Below are 22,400 nucleotides of genomic sequence, written 5' to 3' on the forward strand. Positions count from 1 at the left end.
ATGGCCTGTATCAGGCGCACTTTAGTCTCCAGAGAGACACCGTTGCTCTTGAGTACTTTAGAGAGGTCCCTAACAGCAGACTTATTCATCGCATTACGTTTTTTGATTTCCTGACTGCTGGTGCCAAGAGGGGTGACCGTGGAGCCGAGCAATCTGAAGCTGTGAACAATCTCAATCTCTTCACCATCCATCCTGATGCTACCAGTTGGACCTGTATTTGAAGTTATTCATACAATTTCGATATCCCTTTGACGTGTCTCAGTGTGTTTGTATTTTGACTACTTCTTGACCCTACAGAATACTCTGATATTTTCTTTGACACTGTCTTTTGTTCAGCCATAACACACTGTTTATTGGCAGGGAGCTTTCTGTGTGCATTGAATTAGGGATAACAAATTTAGGAGCCTCACTTATTTTGTATATTCTCTTTGGATTCTTTTTTTTTTACATTTTTTTTTATTCTTAACTTGTTTTAAATTTAGTTTATTTTTCATTTCAATGAACATCTACAGAAATTTTGGAATTCCATTCATTCATTGTTGCACCCTTCTCCCTGCACCCTCCCCCCTTTTGCTCTTCTCCTTGAAAAGCAAAAGCAAAACTCCCTCATTGGTACACAATCCCCCCGCACCTCCCCAAACCCCACCCCCTACCCCCAAATATAATCCACTCTGCAACCCTCATTGCGTACTCCTACGATAAAAATAATGCCCTAAAATATAATACTTTTAGACTATTTTCTCCCCCATAGACTTTAATGCCGTAAACATATTTCATCCAGTTTTTCTCAGTCTTACCCCCACCCCAATGCCAGCCTCATTCTACAACAGTGGCACCATAGGATTCTTAACTTTTATCAGACTTGGTAGTCTCAGTTTTATGTTCTCTCAGGTTCTGATAAATATGTTCTATATCTTCAAACTTTTGGTAAATGATAAATGGAATTCCTCTGGCTTTTTGGTTCTCTCTTGCTACTTTACTTAGATTACTAGGACTTGCAGGTGATTGCTAAAAAACCAGATTACCCTAAGTTGAAGGCATTTTAAAAAAGTTGGATATCAAGCTTAATAACAATAGCTTATTACCATTTGTACCTTTTTTAGAGTATATAGTATATTGAAAAGAGGTGAATTGTCACTGATACATATATGTACATTGTGTATATGTCCTTTCTAATCAAGAGAAAAGTCCTTTTCTATAAGGATTTTTGTTAGTGGTATAGATCTCTGTTTATGGATTTTTTGTATTTCTAGGATTTCTGGAACATAACCTCTGTGAATGTGAAAGGTTTCCTCTGCTTTTTCTGGTTCCAGTACACCAATAGAACACTCCAAAATCTGCACTATGAAAATATAATTGATCATTCTGTCCATTAGTACTACTAGTGTTTTTTTTCTTTTAGCTTTGTTTTTTATTTTTTAAGACATTTTTTTTGCGGGGGAGGGGAATTAAGCCTCAGACATAGTAAGTTATTTTGGCAAGATAGCAACCAAAAATCTAAAAAGCATAAGCCAATGTCCAAATATTAAAGGTATTAAAGAAAAAGAATCATCCTATTAGGAGACTAAAACACTGAGCAAGATCCAGTATGTTTCAAGAATTTAGTACTACTAGTTTTGAACCTTCTTTAGCACAGCTTTGTGTTGACAGTGGACTCTATGTGAAGATGCCCTAGGATCACATTTGTTCCTTTTTCGTACGTAGGGTTGCTATGAGGCAGATCTTTCTTTCCTGACAGCACCATGATCAGCATGATAATTATTACTAACAAAGTTCTTACATTTTCTTTTTGTACATTTTCATGTGTGTACAGATTTAAGTTTTATCAGTTGTTGTTAGACTAGTAAGTAGCATGTTCTGCCTGCTGTTGTTAGGTGCTGTCGAGCTGAATATGACCCATAGTGACTCTGAATAAATAAGTTTGGCTTATCTGAATTTCTGGCTGTTGTGTAGGGCTATTTTGAGGATCAGGGTCATTGATGGGAAATGTACCTTTTCTTCATATAGAATAGACCTGAAGTGGTATTTTGCTGGTTTTTTCCCCCATCTTGGATGTCTTCTTTTCTAAATACAGGTACAGAATGAGCACATGTTGTTGGTGTACACCAGGTGGTGTTTCCACTGTTGACTTCCTAAAGCGGTATGCATCTCGGATCCACACTACTGACTTTCAAACAGCTGATGAAGACCTCTGCTACTGCCTAGAGTGTGTAACTGAATACCACAAAGCACGAGATGAATTGCCATTCTTACATGAGGTAATTAACGAGGGAGAGTATGGTTAAACTCTTATTAAAAAGTATTTAAGGAAATCAGATAGCTTAAACTCTGAAGGCTCCTCATACCTTGCACATTGGCTAGGGAAAGTAGACGCTGAATAATACATATTTACTAGTAGAATTTATTTGAAACTGGAGAGAGAATTTTATATTCAAGCAACATGTTTTATGAAAATTTTATTATACAACCTAATTTATGAAAGTTTATATATATAGTATTTTTAAAAAACTAATATTTTGATAATTTACAGAGTTATGGGATTAATCATAGTATGTTTATCTGAATAGCATGATTCATTATTGGTTATTGATGACTTGTGTCATTGAGTCAGAACCATTTCACAGTTGACCCTTTTCAGAGACTGTAAATTATAAGGGAGGAGATTGCCTATCTTTCTCCTGAGGAGCAACTGGTGCTTTTGGTTTGGCAGTGTAACTCCTTGCCACTAAATTCCTATAGGTCCCTAGTAGTTAATAGTTCTTTTTTCTTATAATTAAGGAGGTCACATCCAGATGTGCACTGGTTAGTTGGAACATGTCAGTTGGTATCCCATGGATTCCTGTTATCTTGTTTTTTTGCCATTGCCTTCAATGCACCTTGAACTTCCCTTATCACCATTGGTTCTTGATCATATAGTACTTTGTGAAATATTTTTGTCAGTCAATTCGTATTTTTGTACAGTGACTTCATGTATTTTTTCCGTTTTCTAACTAATTCAAGATTTTTCCCATAGTATCTCTCAGTGTTGCAACTTGAGACTTGAATTTGTTTTTCAGTTCTTTAAATTTGAGAAATGCTAAGCAAGTTCTTTTTTTATTCTCCAACTCCAGTTTTTTTTTAACTTTCCATTATAATACTCTTTTGTCTGCTCGAATTGCTTTTTGAAATCTTCTTTCATCTCATTTACTTTGACATCTCTTAGTTTCTTGATGCTCTGGTGTAATTTTCAGAGTCTCTTCTGATACCCATTTTGGGGGTTTTTTCTTTCTCCCCTGTCTTTATAATGACCTTTTGTTCTTTTCAATGATGGTATCTTTGATTTCCCGACTCAGCAAGTTTGAATGTCACCTGTCCAGCTGACTGGGAGACATCCATATTTGCTCCCATTCCCAAGAATATGGAAATTACAGAACAGTAGCATTAATAACACATGCAAGCAAAATATTGCTGAAGATATCAGAAAACAGCTAGAACAGTACATTATCAAAGAACTGCCAGAAATTTAGTCTGGGCTTAGAAGAGTTCATGGCACTAGATGCATCTTGGCTGAAAGCAGAGACTACCAGAAGAATAATGTACCTAGACCAAGAAGCTGTTATTTGGACAGAGCAAGGAAACACTGTATAGTTTGAAATCAGAAAGGGACTGTATCCTTTCTCCATAACTGTTGAATCTTTATGTAGAGCAAATAATTTGAGAAGCTGGAGTTTGAAGAGAGAGTGGCATCAGAGTTGGAGGAATACTGGACAACCTGTGTTATGGAAATGAAACAACCTTTCTTGCTGAAAGTGGAAAAAAAATATAAGGCCCTTGCTTACAGAATCAAAGACTACAGCCTTCAATATGGGTTACATCTCAACATCAAGAAAACAAAACCCCTCACCACTGGACCAATAGGCACAACATCATGATGATGGAGAGAAGACTGAAATTGTCAACAATTTCATCTTGCTTGGATCCATAATCAACACCTTTGGTACTAGCAGTAAGAAGGTATGGACATATGTTTTCCTCATTTTTGTTATGTACCATCAAGTTGGAATCGACTCATAACTGATCCTTTAGCAGGTTTTCAGAGGCAGTAAATGTTTTACAATTTTATTTTTATTAATTTTAATAAACATTTACAGAGACTTTGGCTTTCCATTCATTCATTCATTGTTGCCTTTTTCTCCCTGCCCACCCCGCCCCCACAATTCGCTCTTCTCTTTGAAAAGTAAAAAGAAAAATTGTTTCATTGGTATACAATCCCCACTGCACTATGCAGCCTTCATTCTGGACTCCTGTCATGACCATAATACCCAATCATTTATCGCTTATAAACAGTTCTGTCCCTCATCTGTTTCAATGCAGTATACATAATTTATCCAGTCCTTCTCATTCTTACAACAGTGGCACTATGCAGTATTTGTCCTTTCGTGATTGAAATGTTTCTCTCAGCATAGTGTACTCCAGGGTCACCCATTTTGCATAATACTGCTTGAGTTCTTGTTTTTCAGTGCAGCGTAGTATTCCATTGTGTGACTACCACAGCTTCTCTATCCGTTTTTTAGTTGATGGGCACTTAGCTTGTTTCCATCTCTTTGCAATTGTGAACAAAGCCGCAATAAACATGGATGTGCATATATCTGTCTGGGTGGCAGTTATAGTTTCTTTAGGGTATACAGAAGCAGTACATTTATAGTCACCACCTTTGGTACTAGCATCCAGGAGATATATTTGCATTGGGAAAGTTTACTGTCAGGCTTCTCCCAAGTACTCAGGAGCAGTGATGTTAGTTTGAAGACTAAGGTGTGCCTAATTCAGACTATGATCTTTTCAGTCACTTGCCATGCCTCTTGAGTGCTGGCCATTGAATAAGGTTTACAAGAATAATTGATGCCTTTGAATAATGATATTGGAAAAGAGTACTGAATATCCCATGGACTACCAGAAGGAAAACAGATATGTCTTGGGAAAAGTGCAGCCAGAATTTTCGTTGGAAGATTCATCTCACATACTTTGACAAGGGAGAGGCTATTCTTTGGAATGGGACACAATGCTTGGAAAGGTAGAGGATCAGCAAAGGCAGGGAAGATCCTCAACAAGATAGTTTGACAGTGTGATTGCAGCAGTGGGCTCAGATATGTTGGAGCTGATGAGGCTAGCATCAGACCAGAAAGAGTTCACATCTGTTTTTCACAGGGTTGTTACATGTTCTACATTACTTGACGACACCTAAAACAACAGTAACAACAATATATTACACAGGAAGAGATTGTCCATTTTTTTTCTGTGGAGCAACTGGTGGATTTGAATCATGTGCCTTCAGGCTGGCTGTATGTACATACAGCACCTCTGTCCCTCAAATCGATAAATAATCCTGCTTGGTATCTCCTAATATCACAGTAGAGATCTTATGCAATGTTTGTCCTTTTGTGACTGAGTTATTTCATTCAAGATAATGCTCTCTAGACTTTTTAATGTTGTTTTGTATTTTACGAATATTTGGTTTTTAGTGCTGCAAAGTATTCCATCATGTGACTGTACCACAGTTTCTCTATCAATTGATAGGCTCTTGGGTTGCTTCCATTTCTGTAACTTTTGTGTACTCTATGAAAATAGGTGTACATGTCTCTGTTTTTGTATCAACTCTGATTTCCCTGGGATATAATCCTAGCAGTGGAATAGCTTCTTTGGGATTTCTGTGTGCAACTATTTGAAGAAACATCATACTGCTTCCCTTAGTGACTGTGCCATTTTACAATCCCACTATCAGTGCCTGAGAGTTTCTCCGCATCTTCACCAAGGTTTGCTGTCCTGTTGGACTTTGCTTTTGTTGCTGGGGTAAGATGGTATATCATTGATGATTTGATGTTTGCATCTCTCTGTTCAGTGATGTGAAACATTTTCTCATGTGTTTGTTAGTCATCCAGGTGTCCTCCTCTGTGAAGAGACTTGCCCAAAGTTATCAGACTTTTTCTCATAGAGTCTCTGTAGTATTCTGTAAACTTTAGTTATGAGACGTTAGTCTGAAATGTCGTTATCATGATTTTCCCAGTTAGTGGACTTGCTTTTCACTGTGCTGGAAAAATTTTTAATATACATGGAGATTTGATATTTAGAAGATCCCATTTGTCTATTTTATCTTCTCCCTGTTGTATATTTTTTGCTATTTTTCCAAACCTGCTTATGCTATAGACTAGGACTTGTAGATTAGTTCCTATTGTCTATGATAATCTTTATAGTTTTAGGTTTTACCCTTTGCTCTCTAATACACCTTGAAGTGTTTTTTTGTTTAATGTTTGAGATGTGAGTTCTGTTTCAGATTTTTACAGGTAGATGTCTACTTGTAAAAAAGAGGCTAATGTTTCTTCATTTATTAGGGTTTTTTTGTTGTCTAAGAAGAACAATTTGATTATCAAATACCAGTATAGATGGGTTGATTTCTGGGTTCTCAATTCTACTCCAATTGTCTGTGTTCCTGTCCTTTTACCAGTACCATCCTGTTTTGACAACTGCAGCTGTGTAATAGTCTTTAGTAGGCTTTGAGATCAGGGAGTGTGATGCCTCCTACATCATCTTTTTTCTTCAGAAGAATTTCGCTTCTTAGGGTTTCGTTACTTTCCAAAGAAAACGAGAAATTGCCTTTTCTGTCTCTTTGAAGAATGATTTTGTTAATCTGTATCAGGATTGCATTGAACATGTGGATTTCTTTCGGTAAAAAAAAAATCATAGCTATTCTGGTGGGAGTAAAACAGTATCTCATTGTGGTTTGTTTTTGGTGTTTTTTTAAAAAATTTATTATTAATTTCAATGAAAATTTACAGAGACTTTGGATTTCCATTCATTCATTGTTGCACTTTTCTCCCCTCCCAACCCTCCCCCCCGGTACACTATCCTCTTGGAAAAGTAAAAGAAAAATTCTCTCATTGTTTTACAATCCCTCCCCCCAGGTCCACTCCACTATGCAGCCTTCATTCTGGACTCCAGTCATGACAAAAATACCTAATCACATATCCCTTTTAAACAGTTTTCTCCCTCATCTGTTTCAATGCAGGATACATTATTTATCACATCTTTCTCAGTCTCCCTTCAACTCCAATGTCAGCCCTGTTTTACAACAGTGGCACCATGCAGTATTTGTCCTTTTGTGACTGACTGAAGATACTTCACTCAGCATAATTGCCCATCTTTCTTTCTTGAAGTAGTTCTTGGTGTAGTTGAACCACCTCACTTTGGTTAGCAGCATAACTCCTGGATACCACTAGGTCACTCAAGCTGTCTGTTAATGATTGCTTTGTTTAAATTTTATGTATGAGGTATGCCTTTAAATTTCTCCATTTTCCACCTAAGGAAAAGCTCACTAGACAGATAAATTACTTAGAGCTGACCCAGTGACTGAAGCAGCAGCTGTGTGTGACACTGGTGGCATAGGAGGCTCCATTGTCAGTTGTGGCCTAGCCCCAGCCCTATCTTGGTGACCCTCACTGAGTGCTGGTGCTTGGCCGTGCTGCTGACCAAGATCTCAGGCTACTTCATTAGCATTGATACATGTGCCAAGAAATGCCATAAGCACTCGGGCACCAAGATGGGCCTCATCTTTGCAGTGGCTGAGGGCAGCTTCCTGGACATAAACATGGAGATTACAGGGCCTAATAATAATGGAATCTGTAAAGGAGACAGAGAGTCTAATGGAAAATACACATTTACTGTTTTGTTTTAGCAGTCAGATGATATTCACTATTAATCCGTGGAGAGGCCTCCAAATAACAAGCCATGGAAGCAGAAGATCACTAGAACAAGCTAGAAAACATTATTTAACAAGGTAGTTGTGGTGAAAGCATGAACAAGAGTACATGGGAGTTTGAGCAAGGATATAAAGAGCAGTGAACAACATGAATAGTATAATGATCGTCCGATCCTTGGAAGCCTGATTCTTGTTGCCGTAATATTGGGACATAATCTACATAATGCCTGAATAGATTTCTTCTTTTTTTAAGTCTAGAGAGTTGGAAACTCATAACTGAACTTACCAAATCTCCCAGTCACAGTAATGTCATTTAGTTTCTATGTTTTTATCTTCTGAAATGTGTCTTCATAGCTTATTTCTTGGTGATTCATAGATACTGAAGACACCTTCTTAGAAAAATGGGAATCTGAGTGGCATAATTTCTTGTATGAATTCTGCCTCCTCGATAGAAGTCTTTTTAGATTGTAAGCATTAGTAGGAGTTCTTTTATTCTGTTCATTGTTACCATAATAAGAAGCACAATTTGTTTAGGATTTGAACACAAAACTAAACAGTACTTTACTACATATGACATACTCATTGGAATCCTGTCCTGCAGTTGAAATCAGTAAAGATTTTTTTGTTGAATTCTTAGAAGAAACAACAATCTAAATCTTGTGTTCTTCCCACCCAGTGGCAGGACTCTATGACTGTGGACTGTTATTTTGACTAAGGACTTTCATAACTTCTTGATTTTATTTTGTATTTAAAGATAAGACTTGCTTAACACCCACCACCACCACCACCACCACCACCACCACCCATTCAGTCCCTAAGTTTTTGCATTCAGTCTTGGGATTTGGTCATCTTCCACTGAAATTGTTGACACAGGCAGCTAGTTAACCACTCTGGTTTCTGTGTAACTTTTGTCAGAGTCTCTAGAAAGCTGATTTTCTCAATGTTGGGCAAACAGTAGCTTTCCCGCCTCCGTATAGATTGGCATATCTACCCTCTCCACTCTTGAATGTTGAAATGTGCTCCCATGTAATTGGAAAAACTTGTATTTCTGATGTCAAAGTGTGAAAGCCTGTTAAATGATAAACAGCCACTATCTTTGTTTTGGTCAGTGGCATTTGTGGCCACTGTTACTTAGGTTACTGAACATTAGTGTCAGTTCTAAGGTTTATGTTTTTGTTCTTTCATTTCTGGCACATGTGAATTTTATTTTGTATAACATGCAATGGTTTCTCTTGCTCTATGATAATGTTGTTGTTGTTATGTGCCATCGAGTTGCCCATGAATCATAGTGACCGTATGTAAACAGCCCTAAGCCCTGCTCTATCCTGTGCCAATCTTATTGTCTGACACACCTACCCCCTTGACCCCAGTCACTGAGTCATTCCATGTCATCGATGATCTCCCTCTCTTGTGCTGTCCCTCCACCCTCCCAAGCATGACATTTGTCTCCAAGGATTGGTCCTCCCCTGCAACATGCACAGAGCACATCAGATGGAGCTTGAGAATCCTTGCCCCCAAGAAGCACGCTGATTTCACCCTCTCTAGGATGAATCTGTTTGTTCTCCAGGCAATCCATGTTTTCAGTACTCTTCTCCAGAACCACAGCTCAAAGGCATCAATTCTCCTGTCATCCCTAGTCACTGTCCAGATTTCTGATGCATAGCAAGTAATTGCAAAGACTATGGCCTGGATCAAGTGCATCTTAGTCTCCAGATGGATATCGTTGCTCTTTAGTACTCTGGAGGGGTTCCTGACAGCAGACTTTCCCAATGCAATTCATCTCTTGATTTCCTGGCTGCTTGTACCAAGAGTGTTGATTGTAGAGCCAAGCAAACTAAAGCTGTTAACAATCTCAGTCTCTTCACCATCTATCATGATGCTGCTAATCGACTCAGTGATGAGAATCTTTATTTTCTTGATGTTGACCTTCAGTCCATATTGAAGGCTGAAGTCTTTGGCCTTCTACAGCAAATGCTTCAAGTTCTCCTCAGTTTCAGCAAGCAGGGTTGTGTCATCTGCATAACGCAGGTTGTTGATGAGTCTTCCTCTAATGCTGACGCCATGTTTTTCTTAATAAAGCCCAGACGCCCTGACAATCTAATTTGCATATAGATTGAAAAGGTAAAGAGATACGACACATTGCTGGCATATACCCTTCCCAGTTTTTAACCATGCAGCGTTTCCTTGATCAGTTCTGACAACTGTCTCCTGGTCCAAGTATAGGGTTCGCATAAGCACAGTCATCTGGACAATATGGCCTGATCCAGGATTATGTTGTGACTGATGTCTATTAGTTGTATAGTTGAAATTTTTTTTAACCTTTTCAAGGGGAAAAACTACCAAGTAATGCGTTTTGTATAATTAATTTAAATTTATTAAAGTTTTTTCATGTTCAGGATAAATGATTTTTTCAACTTTAAGTGTAAATAATTGAAATAGGTTTTATTGATAATGGTAGATATATTTTACCTTGAGACGACTGCTGCATGCCAATTTGTGAAAACATTTAAAAATAGAATTGACTAGTATAAATTTAAAATTGGCTTTGTATCTAATATGTCCCTGATTCAGTAGAGAAACTGTTTTAAAAACAAAGGCAATCATCAACATATTTTGTTGATAAGATCTAAAACACATTCTTTTTCTTTTCCTATAGGTTTTATGGGAATTAGAAACCTTACGCCTCGTAAATCACTTTGAAAAATCCATGAAAGCAGAAATTGGAGATGATGATGAATTATACATAGTAGACAACAATGGAGAAACACATTTATTTGACTTCACTGGCCAAGACTTTGAAAATAAGCTTCGAGTTCCTCTTCTTGAAATATTAAAATACCCATACCTTCTCCTACATGAGCGTGTTAGTGAGTATCTTGGGTATTTTTCAAGTTAAATTAGTTTTGCTACTTAAAAATTGGATATATTTTGGTTTATCTATATTGAAAATTCGAAGGCTTACCTTAAAATGTGTGTACTTACACTATTTTCCCCCAACATTTTATTATCAGAAGTTTTCATATATATAGTTTTTGTTGTTGTTATGTGCCATCGAGTCGCTTGCGACTCATAGCAACCCTGTGTACAACAGTCCTAAACTCTGCTCTGTCCTGTGCCAATCGCACTGTCTCTGACACTCCCATCCCAATTATCCCAGTCACTGAATCAATCCACCTCGTAGAGGGCCTTCCTCTCCTGCACTGTCCCTCCACCCTCCCAAGCATGACCTTCTCAAAGGACAGGTCTCTCCTCAAAACACGTCCAAAGTATGTTAGAGCCTCAGAATCCTTGCCTCCAAGGAGCCACCTGGTTTATCCCTTTCCAGGACAAATCTGTTTGTTTTCCTAGCAGTCCATGGTATTCTCAATACTCTTCTCCAGCACCACAGCTCAAAGGCATCAATTCTCCTTCTGTCCTCCTTGGTCATTGTCCAACTCTCTGATGCATAACAAGTGATTGCGAAGACCATAGCCTTTATCAGACGCAACTTAGTCTCCAGAGAGACACCATTGCTCTTCAGTACTTTGGAGAGGTCCCTAACAGCAGACTTTCCCATGGCAATGCGCCTTTTAGTTTCCTGGCTGCTGGTGCCAAGACTGTTGACTATGGAGCCAAGCAAACTAAAGCTGTGTACAATCTCAATTTCTTCACCATCCATCCTGATGCTGACAGTTGGTCCACTGGTGAGAATCTTTGTCTTCTTGACATTGAGCCTCAATTCATATTGTAGGCTGCAGTCCTTGACACTCTGCAGCAGGCGCTTCAGGTCTTCTTCAGTTTCAGCAAGCAGGGTTGTGTCATCCGCATAACGCAGGTTGTTGATAAATCGTCCACCAATCTTGACCCCACATTTCTCCTCATAGAGCCCAGCTTCCCGGATAATCTAATCTGTTCTCCATATAGGTTGAAAAGGTATGGAGATAGGATGCATCCCTGGCGTACACCCTTCCCAATTTTGAACCATGCCGTGTTCCCTTGCTCTGTTCTGACGACTGCCTCCTGGTCCAAGTATAAGTTTCGCATTAGAACGATCAAGTGTTCTGGGATTCCCATTCTTCTGAGTCAGCCATAGTTTGTTAAGATCTACACAGTCAAATGCCTTTTGCATCGTCAATGAAACACAGATAGACATTCCTCTGGTATTCCCTGCTTTCAGCCAAGATCCATCTAACATCAGCTACAATATCCCTAGTACCACGACCCCTTCTGAACCCAACCTGGACATAGAGTGGTCGAGAAAATTGTACAGTGAACATGATAAAGCTGTTACGTAGATTTTACAGTTTTTAACAGTTCTGTTTGCTTTAAAGAATATATGTGTTTTACCTGCTCATTCACTTCATTTTCATCTTAAAATTTGTGTCTACAATTTCTTAACCTTAGCATTATTGACATTTTGAACTGGATGGTTCTTTGTTTTATTATGAGGCTGTGCATTTTACATTGTAAGATATTATATAGCATTTCTTAGTTTTATTTCACGAGATATGATTGACACAATCCACTCTCTCCCAGTTGTTGTTGTTTACCATAAAGTCTCCTAGTATGACACCAAAAGTATTACCAGGTATTGTCATGTGCTCCTGGGACCACAAAATGCATTCTTGGTTGTATTAGTCTACAGTCAATTACACTAATCATCATGGTATAAAATAGAGGTGTCTAGAGTTTAATATTTTATATTTGCATTTCCAACAAACTCTTAACAATAGTGTGTGGTCTGTGTTCAGATATTCCCAGTAGGTTCACAAAGTGTTTTTTGCCTGATTTATTTATAGTCTAGTCAGGTCATACTGTATTTGGTTTACATATAATATATAAACCAAATGCTTATATAGATACACATATGCATATGTTATATACGTGTGCGTATATAGTTTCTTTTAACCTACAGGAATCTTTATTTTAAATATATGTATGGTCAGAGAAAGAAAAGACTCTCAGCAAGAAGGATTGACAAAGTAATGTACTAATTGTTGTTTTGTGCCATCAAGTTGGAACTGACACATAGTTGACTCTTCAGCAGATGTTTAGAGGAAGTAAAATTGCACAGGAGGAGGTTGTCTCATCTTTCTCCCACAGAGCAGCTGATATATTCAAACTGTGTGCTTTAGAATTGCAGCGCACCTTCTTACCACTAGGCCACCAGAGCTCCTCAGACTGTAGCAATGGGCTTGAGCATATCAGAGTTCCTGAAAGTGATGTAGGATAGGGCAGGTCTGTTGTTCATAGGGATGCTATGAGTTGTAATACAGTGTCTGTGCAGAACAGGTCATCCTGGAGGCTGGGCTCTATGAGGAGAAATGTGGCAATGTGACATCAGAATTACAGGAAGACTCATCAACAATCTGTGTTATACAGATGACACAACCCTGCTTGCTTAAACTGAGGAGAACCTGAAGTGCTTGCTGCAGAAAGTTAAAGACTATCTATCGCCTTCAATATGGATTGAAGCTCACCATCAAGAAAACAGAGATCTTATCCCTGGACTGATTGGCAGCATCATGATAGATGGTGAAGAGACTGAGATTGTTAACAGCTTTAGTTTGCTTAGCTCTACAATCAACACTCTTGGTACAAGCAGCCCGGCAGTCAAGAGATGAATTGCATTGAGAAAGTCTGCTGTCAGGGACCCCTCCAGAGTACTGAAGAGCAGTGATACCGGTCTGGAGACTAAGATGGACCTGATCCAGGCCATAGTCTTTTTGCAATTACTTGCTATGCATCAGAAATGTGGACAGTGACTAGGGATGATAGAAGGAGAATTGATGCCTTTGAGCTGTGGTTCTGGAGAAGAGTACTGAAAACATGGATTGCCTGGAGAACAAACAGATTCATCCTAGAGAGGGTGAAATCAGCGTGCTTCTTGGGGGCAAGGATTCTCAAGCTCCATCTGGTGTACTCTGTGCATGTTGCAGGGGAGGACTACTCCTTGGAGAAGGGACATCATGGTTGGGATAGTAGAGGGACAGTGCCAGAGAAGATCCTCAATCAGGTGGATTGACTCAGTGATGGTGCTATTGGGGTAGGTGTGTCAGAGACAATAAGGTTTGTTCAGAATGAAGCAGGGTTCAGAGCTGCAGAACATAAAAGGTCACTATGAGTCTTGCAGGCAGCTTGGCAGCACATAACAGGCACATGAGTTGTAATTGACTATCAACATCTAAAAGCAGCGGCCTGTATTTTTGTGTTGTAAATACAGCATACCTATTCAGCAGTTTCCAGATACACAGTTTAAAGGCATTGGTTACATCCCTGTATTGTTTCATTTTGTTTTTTTTAGATTTAGGATTGGAATTGCTAGGCTGTTCAGTTACACTTTTAAAGTTTAAGCAAATTTGATACAAATAATTTTTAAAAAGAGATCATTGCTCAAGGTGAACATTCTTTACTAATTCAAGTAAGCTGTTTAGTTTGAAGATGAGTTTAGGGGAGAGTTTCAACTCAAAGTTTGAAATTTGTCTCAGGATTAAGAATTTTTGTGGCTTTAGTCTCTTTAACAAGTCTGGATTCTGTAAGACAAACATACACCCACACTGCACAAATGAACTTGAACATACATGTTGCTTTTTTGGCTGTAAGTTTGAGTTCCTAGAGAATGTATTATAGACTAATGTAGTTTATGAATTTTTCTGATTGCTTTGTGATTTTTCATTTACTTATTTAACCTTTACATTTTTTTAAAATGGAAAGCAAAGCTAAATAATTTATTAGATTACTAATTCTAAATCAGTACATTTTAAAAAAAAATTTAAACTATTAATTTCAAAGAAAATTTACAGAGACTTTGGATTTCCATTCATTCATTGTTGCACTTTTCTCCCCTCCCAACCTTCTCCCCTAGTACACTACCCTCTTGGAAAAGTAAAAGAAAAATTCTCTCACTGTTTTATAATCCCTCCCCCCAGGTCCACTCCACCATGCAGCCTTCATTCTGGACTCCCGTCATGACAAAAATACCTAATCACATATCCCTTTTAAACAGTTTTCTCCCTCATCTGTTTCAGTGTAGGATACATTATTTATCCCATCTTTCTCAGTCTCCCCCCAACTCCAATGTCAGCCCTGTTTTACAACAGTGGCACCATGCAGTATTTGTCCTTTTGTGACTGAGATACTTCACTCAGCATAATGTCCTCCAGGGTCACCGATTTTGAATAATACTGCATGAATTCCTTATTTTTCAATGCAGCGTAGTATCCCATTGTGTGAATATACCACAGCTTCGGTATCCATTAGTTTCTTGATGGGCACCTGGGTTGTTTCCAAATCCTTGTGCTATTGTGAATAACTCAGCAGTAAACATGAGTGTGAATATATCTGCTTGGGTTGCAGTTATGGTCTCTTTGGGGTATATTCCCAGTAGTGGAATTGCTGGGTCAAATGGTATCTCTATTTGCACCTTTTTGAGAAAGTACCATACCACCTTCCACAGTGGTTGCACCATTTTACACTTCCACCAACAGTGAATAGGGGTTCCTGTTTTTCCACAACCTCGCCAGCATTTGTTGCTTGTAAAACAATAAATATTAAATAGGTATGAAATTTTAAGACATTTTCCAAGCTTCTATTCAAGAATAATATATCCAGAAGTGTTTCTCTTGCTCTTGTTATTCTTCTTCCCTGTAGTGAATGATACCACTATAGTATTATTTTTGCTTTTGGCCAGTAACTGTCTGACATTGGAAATAATGTTTCTAGTGCCATGATCCCTTCCAAACCCAGCTTCTATTTCTGGTAGTTCTCTGTCAATATACTGTTGCCAGTCATTTTTGGATAATCTGCAGCAGACATTTGCTTGTGTGAGATATTAGTGATATTATTTGATGATTTCCAAACTCTTACCAGATCACCTTTTTTTGGGAATGGGAATAAACAGGGATTGTCCTCCAGATTTGTTGGGACGACTTGGCAAACAGGTCCAGGGCAGCATCAAGTTTATTGAAATGTACCAGTTGATATTCCATGAGTTCTTCAGGCCTTGTTTTTTACCAAGTCCTTCAGAGCAGCCTCAACTTCTTCACCACCATTGCCTCTTGATCATAAATTGTTTCATGAAATTGTTTTGTGTCAACCAATTCTTTTTGGTATAGTGACTCTGTGTACTCCTTCTATTGTCTTTTTAGCGCTTCCTGGATCATGCAATATTCTGTTTGTAGTGTCCTTAAGTATTTATTGCAACTCAAGGCTTGAATTTTTTCTTAGTACCTTCAACTTAAGAAGTGCTGAGTGAGTTCGACCCTTTTAATTTTTGTACTCCAGCTCTTTGCACATTTCATTATGTTTTGCTTTGTCTTGCTGAGAAGCCCTTTGAAATCTTCTATTCAGCTCCTTAACTACTTCATTCTTATCTTTGCTTTTGCTTCTCGGAGCTCTAGTGCAATATTTATATTCTTTTCTGACCTCCATCTCAATCTTCCTCTTCTGTCTTTATAATGACTTTTTTCATTCTTCATGGATGATATTCTTGATAGCCTTCCACAGCTCATCTGGTCTTTGTTATCATTGTTCAAGGTCTCAAATCTGATCCTGAGATGGTTTTTAAATTGAGATGGGATAGACTCAAGGTCAAATTTTGGTTCCTGTGGACTTGGTTTAACCACCTTTAGCTTTAGTTTGAACTTGTGTATGCGTAGTTGATAGTCTTTTCCACAATTATAGCACGTGGCCTAGTTTTCACAGCTGATATTGAGCTTCTCCAACAATTCTTTCCACAGATGTAATCAGCCTGATTCCAGTGCATACCTTAGGGTGAAATCCATGTGTATAGTCTGCATTTATGTTTCTTATGAAAGGTATTTTTCATTAATAAATCATTGTGCAGAATTCTGTCATTCTGTCTCTAGCCTCATTTCTGTCACTAAGTCCATACTTTCCGACTACTGATCCTTTCCCCAGTTCCCAATTTTTGCATCCCAACCACCCATTATTATTAATGTATCTTGGTTACATTTGTGATCGATTTCTCACTGCAAAACTTGTTAGAAATCATCGACTAAAAGCAGAGAGTACCCGAGGGATGTCTACCTGTGTTTCATTGACTATGCAGAGGTATTTGTATGGATCACAATTAATTGTGGTTAACCTTGAGGAGAATGGGAATCCCAAAACATTTGATTGTGCCAGTGTGAAATCTGTACTCACATCAGGAAGGAGTCCTCAGAACAGAGCAAGCAAACAACTGCATGGTAGAAAATCAGGAATGGAATGCATCAGGCATGTATCCTGTCTCCATACTTTTCAGTCTGTATGTGGAATATATCATTCAGGAGGCTGAGCTTTATGAGGAAGAAATGTGACATCAAAATTGGAGGAAGACTCATCAACGACTTGTGATACGCAGATGACACTGCCTTGCTTGCTGAAATTGAGGAGGACATGAGGTGTTTGCTATAGAAAGGCAAGGATTCAGTGTGGATTGAAATTTATCATCCAGAAGGTGAAAAGATTCTTCACCAGTCAGTAGCACCATGATAGATGGAGAAGATACTGAGTTTGTTAACAATTTCAGGTAGCTCGGCTCTCCTGTCAACACTCTTGACACTAGCAGTCAGGAATAAAAAGATCAATTTTACTGGGAAAATCTGCTTTCAAGGAGTGGGAAAAACAATGATGACAGTCTAGAGACTAAGGTGTGCCTTAGTCTTTACTTATTCATCAAAGAGCTGTACAGTGACTAAGGATGACAGAAAATGAATATATGCCTTTAAGTTGTGGTGCTGAAGAATGGTATTGAACATGGACTGCCAAGAGAACAAATAGGTCTATGTTGGAGAGAGTGAAACCAAATTTCTCCTTGGATACTGGGATTTTGAAGCTCTGTTTCACATACTTTGGGAATGTGTCCAGGAGGGACCAGTCCTTGGAGAGGACATCATGCTGTGAAGGATGGAGAGTCTGTGCAAGAGAGGAAGATCCTGGATGAGATGGATTGACACAGTAATGGAGGGTAATGGAGGTAGGTGTGTCAGATTCAGTGAGACTGGCTCAGGATATCCCAGGCTTCAGAGCTTTTTTGCATGGGGTTGCTATGAGTTGCAGATGACTTGACGGCAAATGACAGCAACAACAGATTTGTTTTCAATGTTACCAAACTTAAAGTGATTGGTCTGAGTCTTTCCAGAACACTTCTCTAAAAGAATGAAGAATTTTCTATAAAGGAATAGGGATTGAATGATGCCAGCATACCCTAGTGCAATAGAATAGAGAGGCCAGAAATCAGCCATAATGTATTTGGAGAATTAAGTGTCTGGTGATAGTAGCATTTACATATATCATGTGGGAAAAGATGGATTAGTCAGTCAGTTGTGTTAGGACAGCTAGTTGTTTAAGATAAACGTTGACTCTTAAAAAAAAAAAAGTTTACTTTCATCACTACTAAGTAAGGTGCAGATGTACCAAAACAATGTATCATCAGCATTGTACTTACAACCATACATCTAGGAAGATACTCCATGAAAATAATTACGCAACGTTGACTCTTAAAAAAAAAAAAGTTTACTTTCATCACTACTAAGTAAGGTGCAGATGTACCAAAACAATGTATCATCAGCATTGTACTTACAACCATACATCTAGGAAGATACTCCATGAAAATAATTACGCTTAGTGTGAAAGAGGGGAGATTTGGTGGTCTACTAGTATGAAGCTACACGGAAGTCCTAAAGCCTTGTTCAGATCCACCTGGTGTTCTATAGGAGAAAGTGATAGGTCAACTCCCACTCAACAGCAGTGTTAGAAGATGGTTAGTGCACCACAACAAGATTAAAGTAAATAACCCAATTGAAAAACAGGCACAGGATATGAGCAGACACTTAACCAAAGAAGACATTCAGATGGCACACAAACACATGAAGAAATGTTCAAAACCCCTAGCTCTAAGAGAGATGCAAATCAAAACAACTATGAGATATCATCTCACCCCAGTAAGAATAGCAAAATTTAATAGAACAGCAAACATCAAATGCTGATGAGGTTGTGGAGAAACTGGAACCCTTTTTCACTGTTGGTGGGAGAGTAAAATGGTGCAACCACTATGAAAGGCTGTATGGCGCTTTCTCAAAAATTGAAAATGGAAATACCATTTGAACCAGCAATTCCACTACTGGGAATTTACCCCAAAGAGACCATACTGCCACCCAAGCAGATTTATTCACACCCATGTTTATCATGGCTTCGTTCACAGTAGCAAGGAGTTGGAAACGAAGCTGTAATATATTCACACAATGGAATATACTATGCAACATTGAAAAACAAGGAACTCATGAAATATTATTCAAAATGGATGACACTGGAGGACATTATGCTGAGTGAAATATCTCAGTCACAAAAAGACAAATACTCCATAGTGCCACTGTTCTAAAACAGGACTGACATCAGGGTTGGGGGGAGATTGAGAAAGATGGGTTCAATAATGTATACTGCATTTAAACAGATAAGGAGAAAACTGTTTAAAAGGAATATGTGATTAGGTATTATTGTCATGACAGGAGTCCAGAATGAAGGCTGCATAGTGGAGTGGACCTGGGGGGAGGGATTGTAAAAAATTAAAGAATTTTTCTTTTACTTTTCAAAGAGAAGAGTGTAATAGGGGTGGGTAGGGGGAAAAGTGCAACAGTGAATGAATGGAAATCCAAAGTCTCTGTAAATTTTCATTCAAATTAATAATAATAAAGGAAGTTTTTTCAAGGAGAAGAGTGAATTGGAGGGAGGGGATAGGGAGAAAAGTGCAACAATGAATGACTGGAATCCCTAAGTCTCTGTAAACTTTTATTAAAATTAATAAAAAAAGATGACTAGTAAGTAAGCTACTCAATAATTAATAATAATTCACTCTTGTCAGCGGATTAATTGTTCCTGTGTGCCATCCAGTTGTTACTGGTTCATAACTGATTTGACTTGTAACCTTAAGCAGGTTTTCAGAGGCTGTAACTTGCATGATTGGTGATTGACTGTTAGGTAAAAAATTGTCCCACATTCCTACTATCACTATTTGAATATTTTAGTTTAAAGCAACAAAAAAAGAAAGGAATATTGTTCTGTACTTGAAGGTTTAGAGTGTCTTGATATCTTGGTAAGACATATTTACTGCTTTCTTTTTTTATTTAGATGAATTATGTGTTGAAGCTCTTTGTCGGATGGAACAAGCCAATTGCTCCTTTCAGGTTTTTGACAAACATCCGGGAATCTATTTGTTTCTGGTTCATCCTAATGAAATGGTGAGTATGTGCACAAGGAAGTTGTGGGTAATATGATTGTTAAGAAATAGAAAAGACTTTGGTATTTGTTCTCTTCTTCTGTACTTGTTATGTGCTGTCAAGTTGATAGCAGTTTATAGCTTACCCTCACGTATGTTGTAAGTAAATTTAATGTAAGATTGTAATAGACATTTATTATAGAAAAGATACTTTCCAGATCTTTTTCCTAACTATACTTTTTCCTCACTTAGCATACATAAGTAGAGAGTTTAATGGGCTCCTGGAAGAGGATATCCAAGATGGCAGGGTGCTCAATCTCAAACACAAATGAGAGTATTTATTTATATATAACTGAGTCAATGAATGAGGACAGTTTTTTCTTGATTTCCTTGCCTTCTTGTCCCAGTCATAACATGAAGTTACCATGTAAAAAATACACCTTCATATGCTTGTACTTACTTATTGCTGTGTATCTTTAAATTGGAGCTGACACAACTGATTCTCCAGTGGGTTTTCAAGGCAGTAAATCTTAGGAGTCCATCATTTTCCATTGGAGCATATGCTAGTTTTTAATTGCGTGCTTTTGGGTTGGCAGAGTAACCCTATAATATACAGAAATGTAACAATCATACTGACATCAGTTTTGTAGCATTCATATTGGATGCAAGAAGATAGTGACATTTTCAGAGCATTTAAGGGAGAGAACTTAAAACCTGAAATTAGATATTTAATAAATTTTTCTGTAGATAATAAGTCTGATAAAATATTCATACAAGTCAGTGTAAAACTTGTCACATTATGACCCATAATGAAGGGACCTCCGGTGGCCTAGTGACAAGAAGCTGCACTGCAATCCTGATGATGTGCAGTTTGAATCCATCAGATGCTCCCCTGGAGAAGGAGGGGCAGTCTCTTCTGTGCCAGTCAGATTCGATTCTCCCGTACATGTTTGAGGGTGGAAAAAGATCCATACTGAATAGAATACTAAGTGAATTCTAAAGATAGTGAAAGAGATATAGAGTGAGACTCTGGTAGAGTTTGTAACTCAAAATAAAACTGAGTACAAAGAAACTATAGTATTACCAGTAATCTGGAATCAGTAACTTTAACTAATGGAGTTACACAGATGACAGTTGAGAACACTGAAGATGTTTTCATTAGATTAGAGCATGCCAGGTTTTCATTATCTTATGAGAGAGCTAGGGTGCTATGGTAGCCTCATGCAGCCTCCGTGCATTCTCAAAGGCACATGGTTCAAATTTACTAGCTGCGCCATGGGAAAAAGATGGAAAGTCTCCTCCTTTGTGATTTGCTTCATGGTAAGGAGCTGCACTGTCATCTCAAAGACATGAGGTTTGAATTTACCAGCTACTCCATGAAAGAAGGATGGGCAGCCTTTTCCTATGCAGTTAAATCACCTGTGAAATTCACCAGAGTGTCACCTGTGAGCAATTTAAAATAACATTTCTGATTAAAATACCTCAAAATATGCAGTTAGTAGTATTGTTAAAACTATAGAGAAAAATAGAGAAATTCATTAAAGTAAGTATTCTCAACATAAAGCAATAACCCACTACTGTGAAGTCAGCTCTGAGTCATAACAGTCCTCCACTGAGTTTCTGAGGCATAAATCTTCCCCCCCCCCCCCCCCCGGTAACATAGCCAGTTTGAGACTATACATTTAAGGGAGAAGACAACCCATTTTTCTCCCTTACTTGAATTGGTAGATTTCAACTTTCAGCCTTATAGCTAGCACCTCTACATGTCACAAACTATGTTTATTGGTCACCTTAAAGTCATTATTATTGTTAAGAGATTTCAGCATTACGCCCTTGGAACTGAAAAATACAGTTTCAGATTATAAGGACCTGAAGAGTGTCAAAAGAAGAGAGCCAGAAAAATCTACCAAGACAGAATTATATATATAATTTAAAAATATAAAAAACAAATTCAGAAAGCTTCCAAGAGTATATCATAAAGCATAAACAAGTTAAGAATACTTTTTTAGCCTAAAAAGAAAACTTGATTAAGATTTGAACATGTATTTACCAGAAGAAGAAACACTTGTGGCAGGTAAATAGCTTGTTTTAGTCTGGGTTCTGTACAGAAGCAAAACCTTTAAAATATATATACATAAATCTATGTACATACACATATTTTTTTTTAAAAAAATCCGATATATGCACCAACAACCAGAGCCAAAGAACGGGAAATAGATTTCTACCAACTTTTACAGTCGGAAATTGATTGAATGTGCAATCAAGATGGATTGATAGTAATGGGTGACTGGAATGCAAAAGTTGGGAACAGAGAAGATTCAGTAGTTGGAAAACATGGACTTGGTGACAGAAATGGAGCTGGAGATAGAATGAATTTTTCACAATCAGTGACTTACTCATTGCAAATATGTTTGGGTTGTTTTATTTTTTTTTTTTTTAAAATAATGAACATTTACAGAGAATTTGGATTTCCAT

At 37.9% G+C, this 22,400-nt stretch overlaps 1 protein-coding gene across 1 annotated transcript in view; it reads left to right on the forward strand.

Moving 5' to 3' along the window:
• Positions 1-2,081: 2,081 nt before the first annotated feature.
• SETX (senataxin) overlaps positions 2,082-22,400 on the forward strand; it is a 101,087-nt gene continuing 80,768 nt past the window's right edge. Inside the window, exons 1-3 of the mRNA XM_006894414.1 lie at positions 2,082-2,258; positions 10,386-10,596; positions 19,838-19,947. Coding sequence (XP_006894476.1) covers positions 2,082-2,258; positions 10,386-10,596; positions 19,838-19,947 — 498 coding nt within the window. The remainder of the gene's footprint in view (positions 2,259-10,385; positions 10,597-19,837; positions 19,948-22,400) is intronic.

This window comes from Elephantulus edwardii, unplaced genomic scaffold (genome assembly GCF_000299155.1).
Source record: "Elephantulus edwardii isolate Elephantulus edwardi_28Jun2011 unplaced genomic scaffold, EleEdw1.0 scaffold00141, whole genome shotgun sequence".
NCBI lineage: Eukaryota > Metazoa > Chordata > Mammalia > Macroscelidea > Macroscelididae > Elephantulus > Elephantulus edwardii.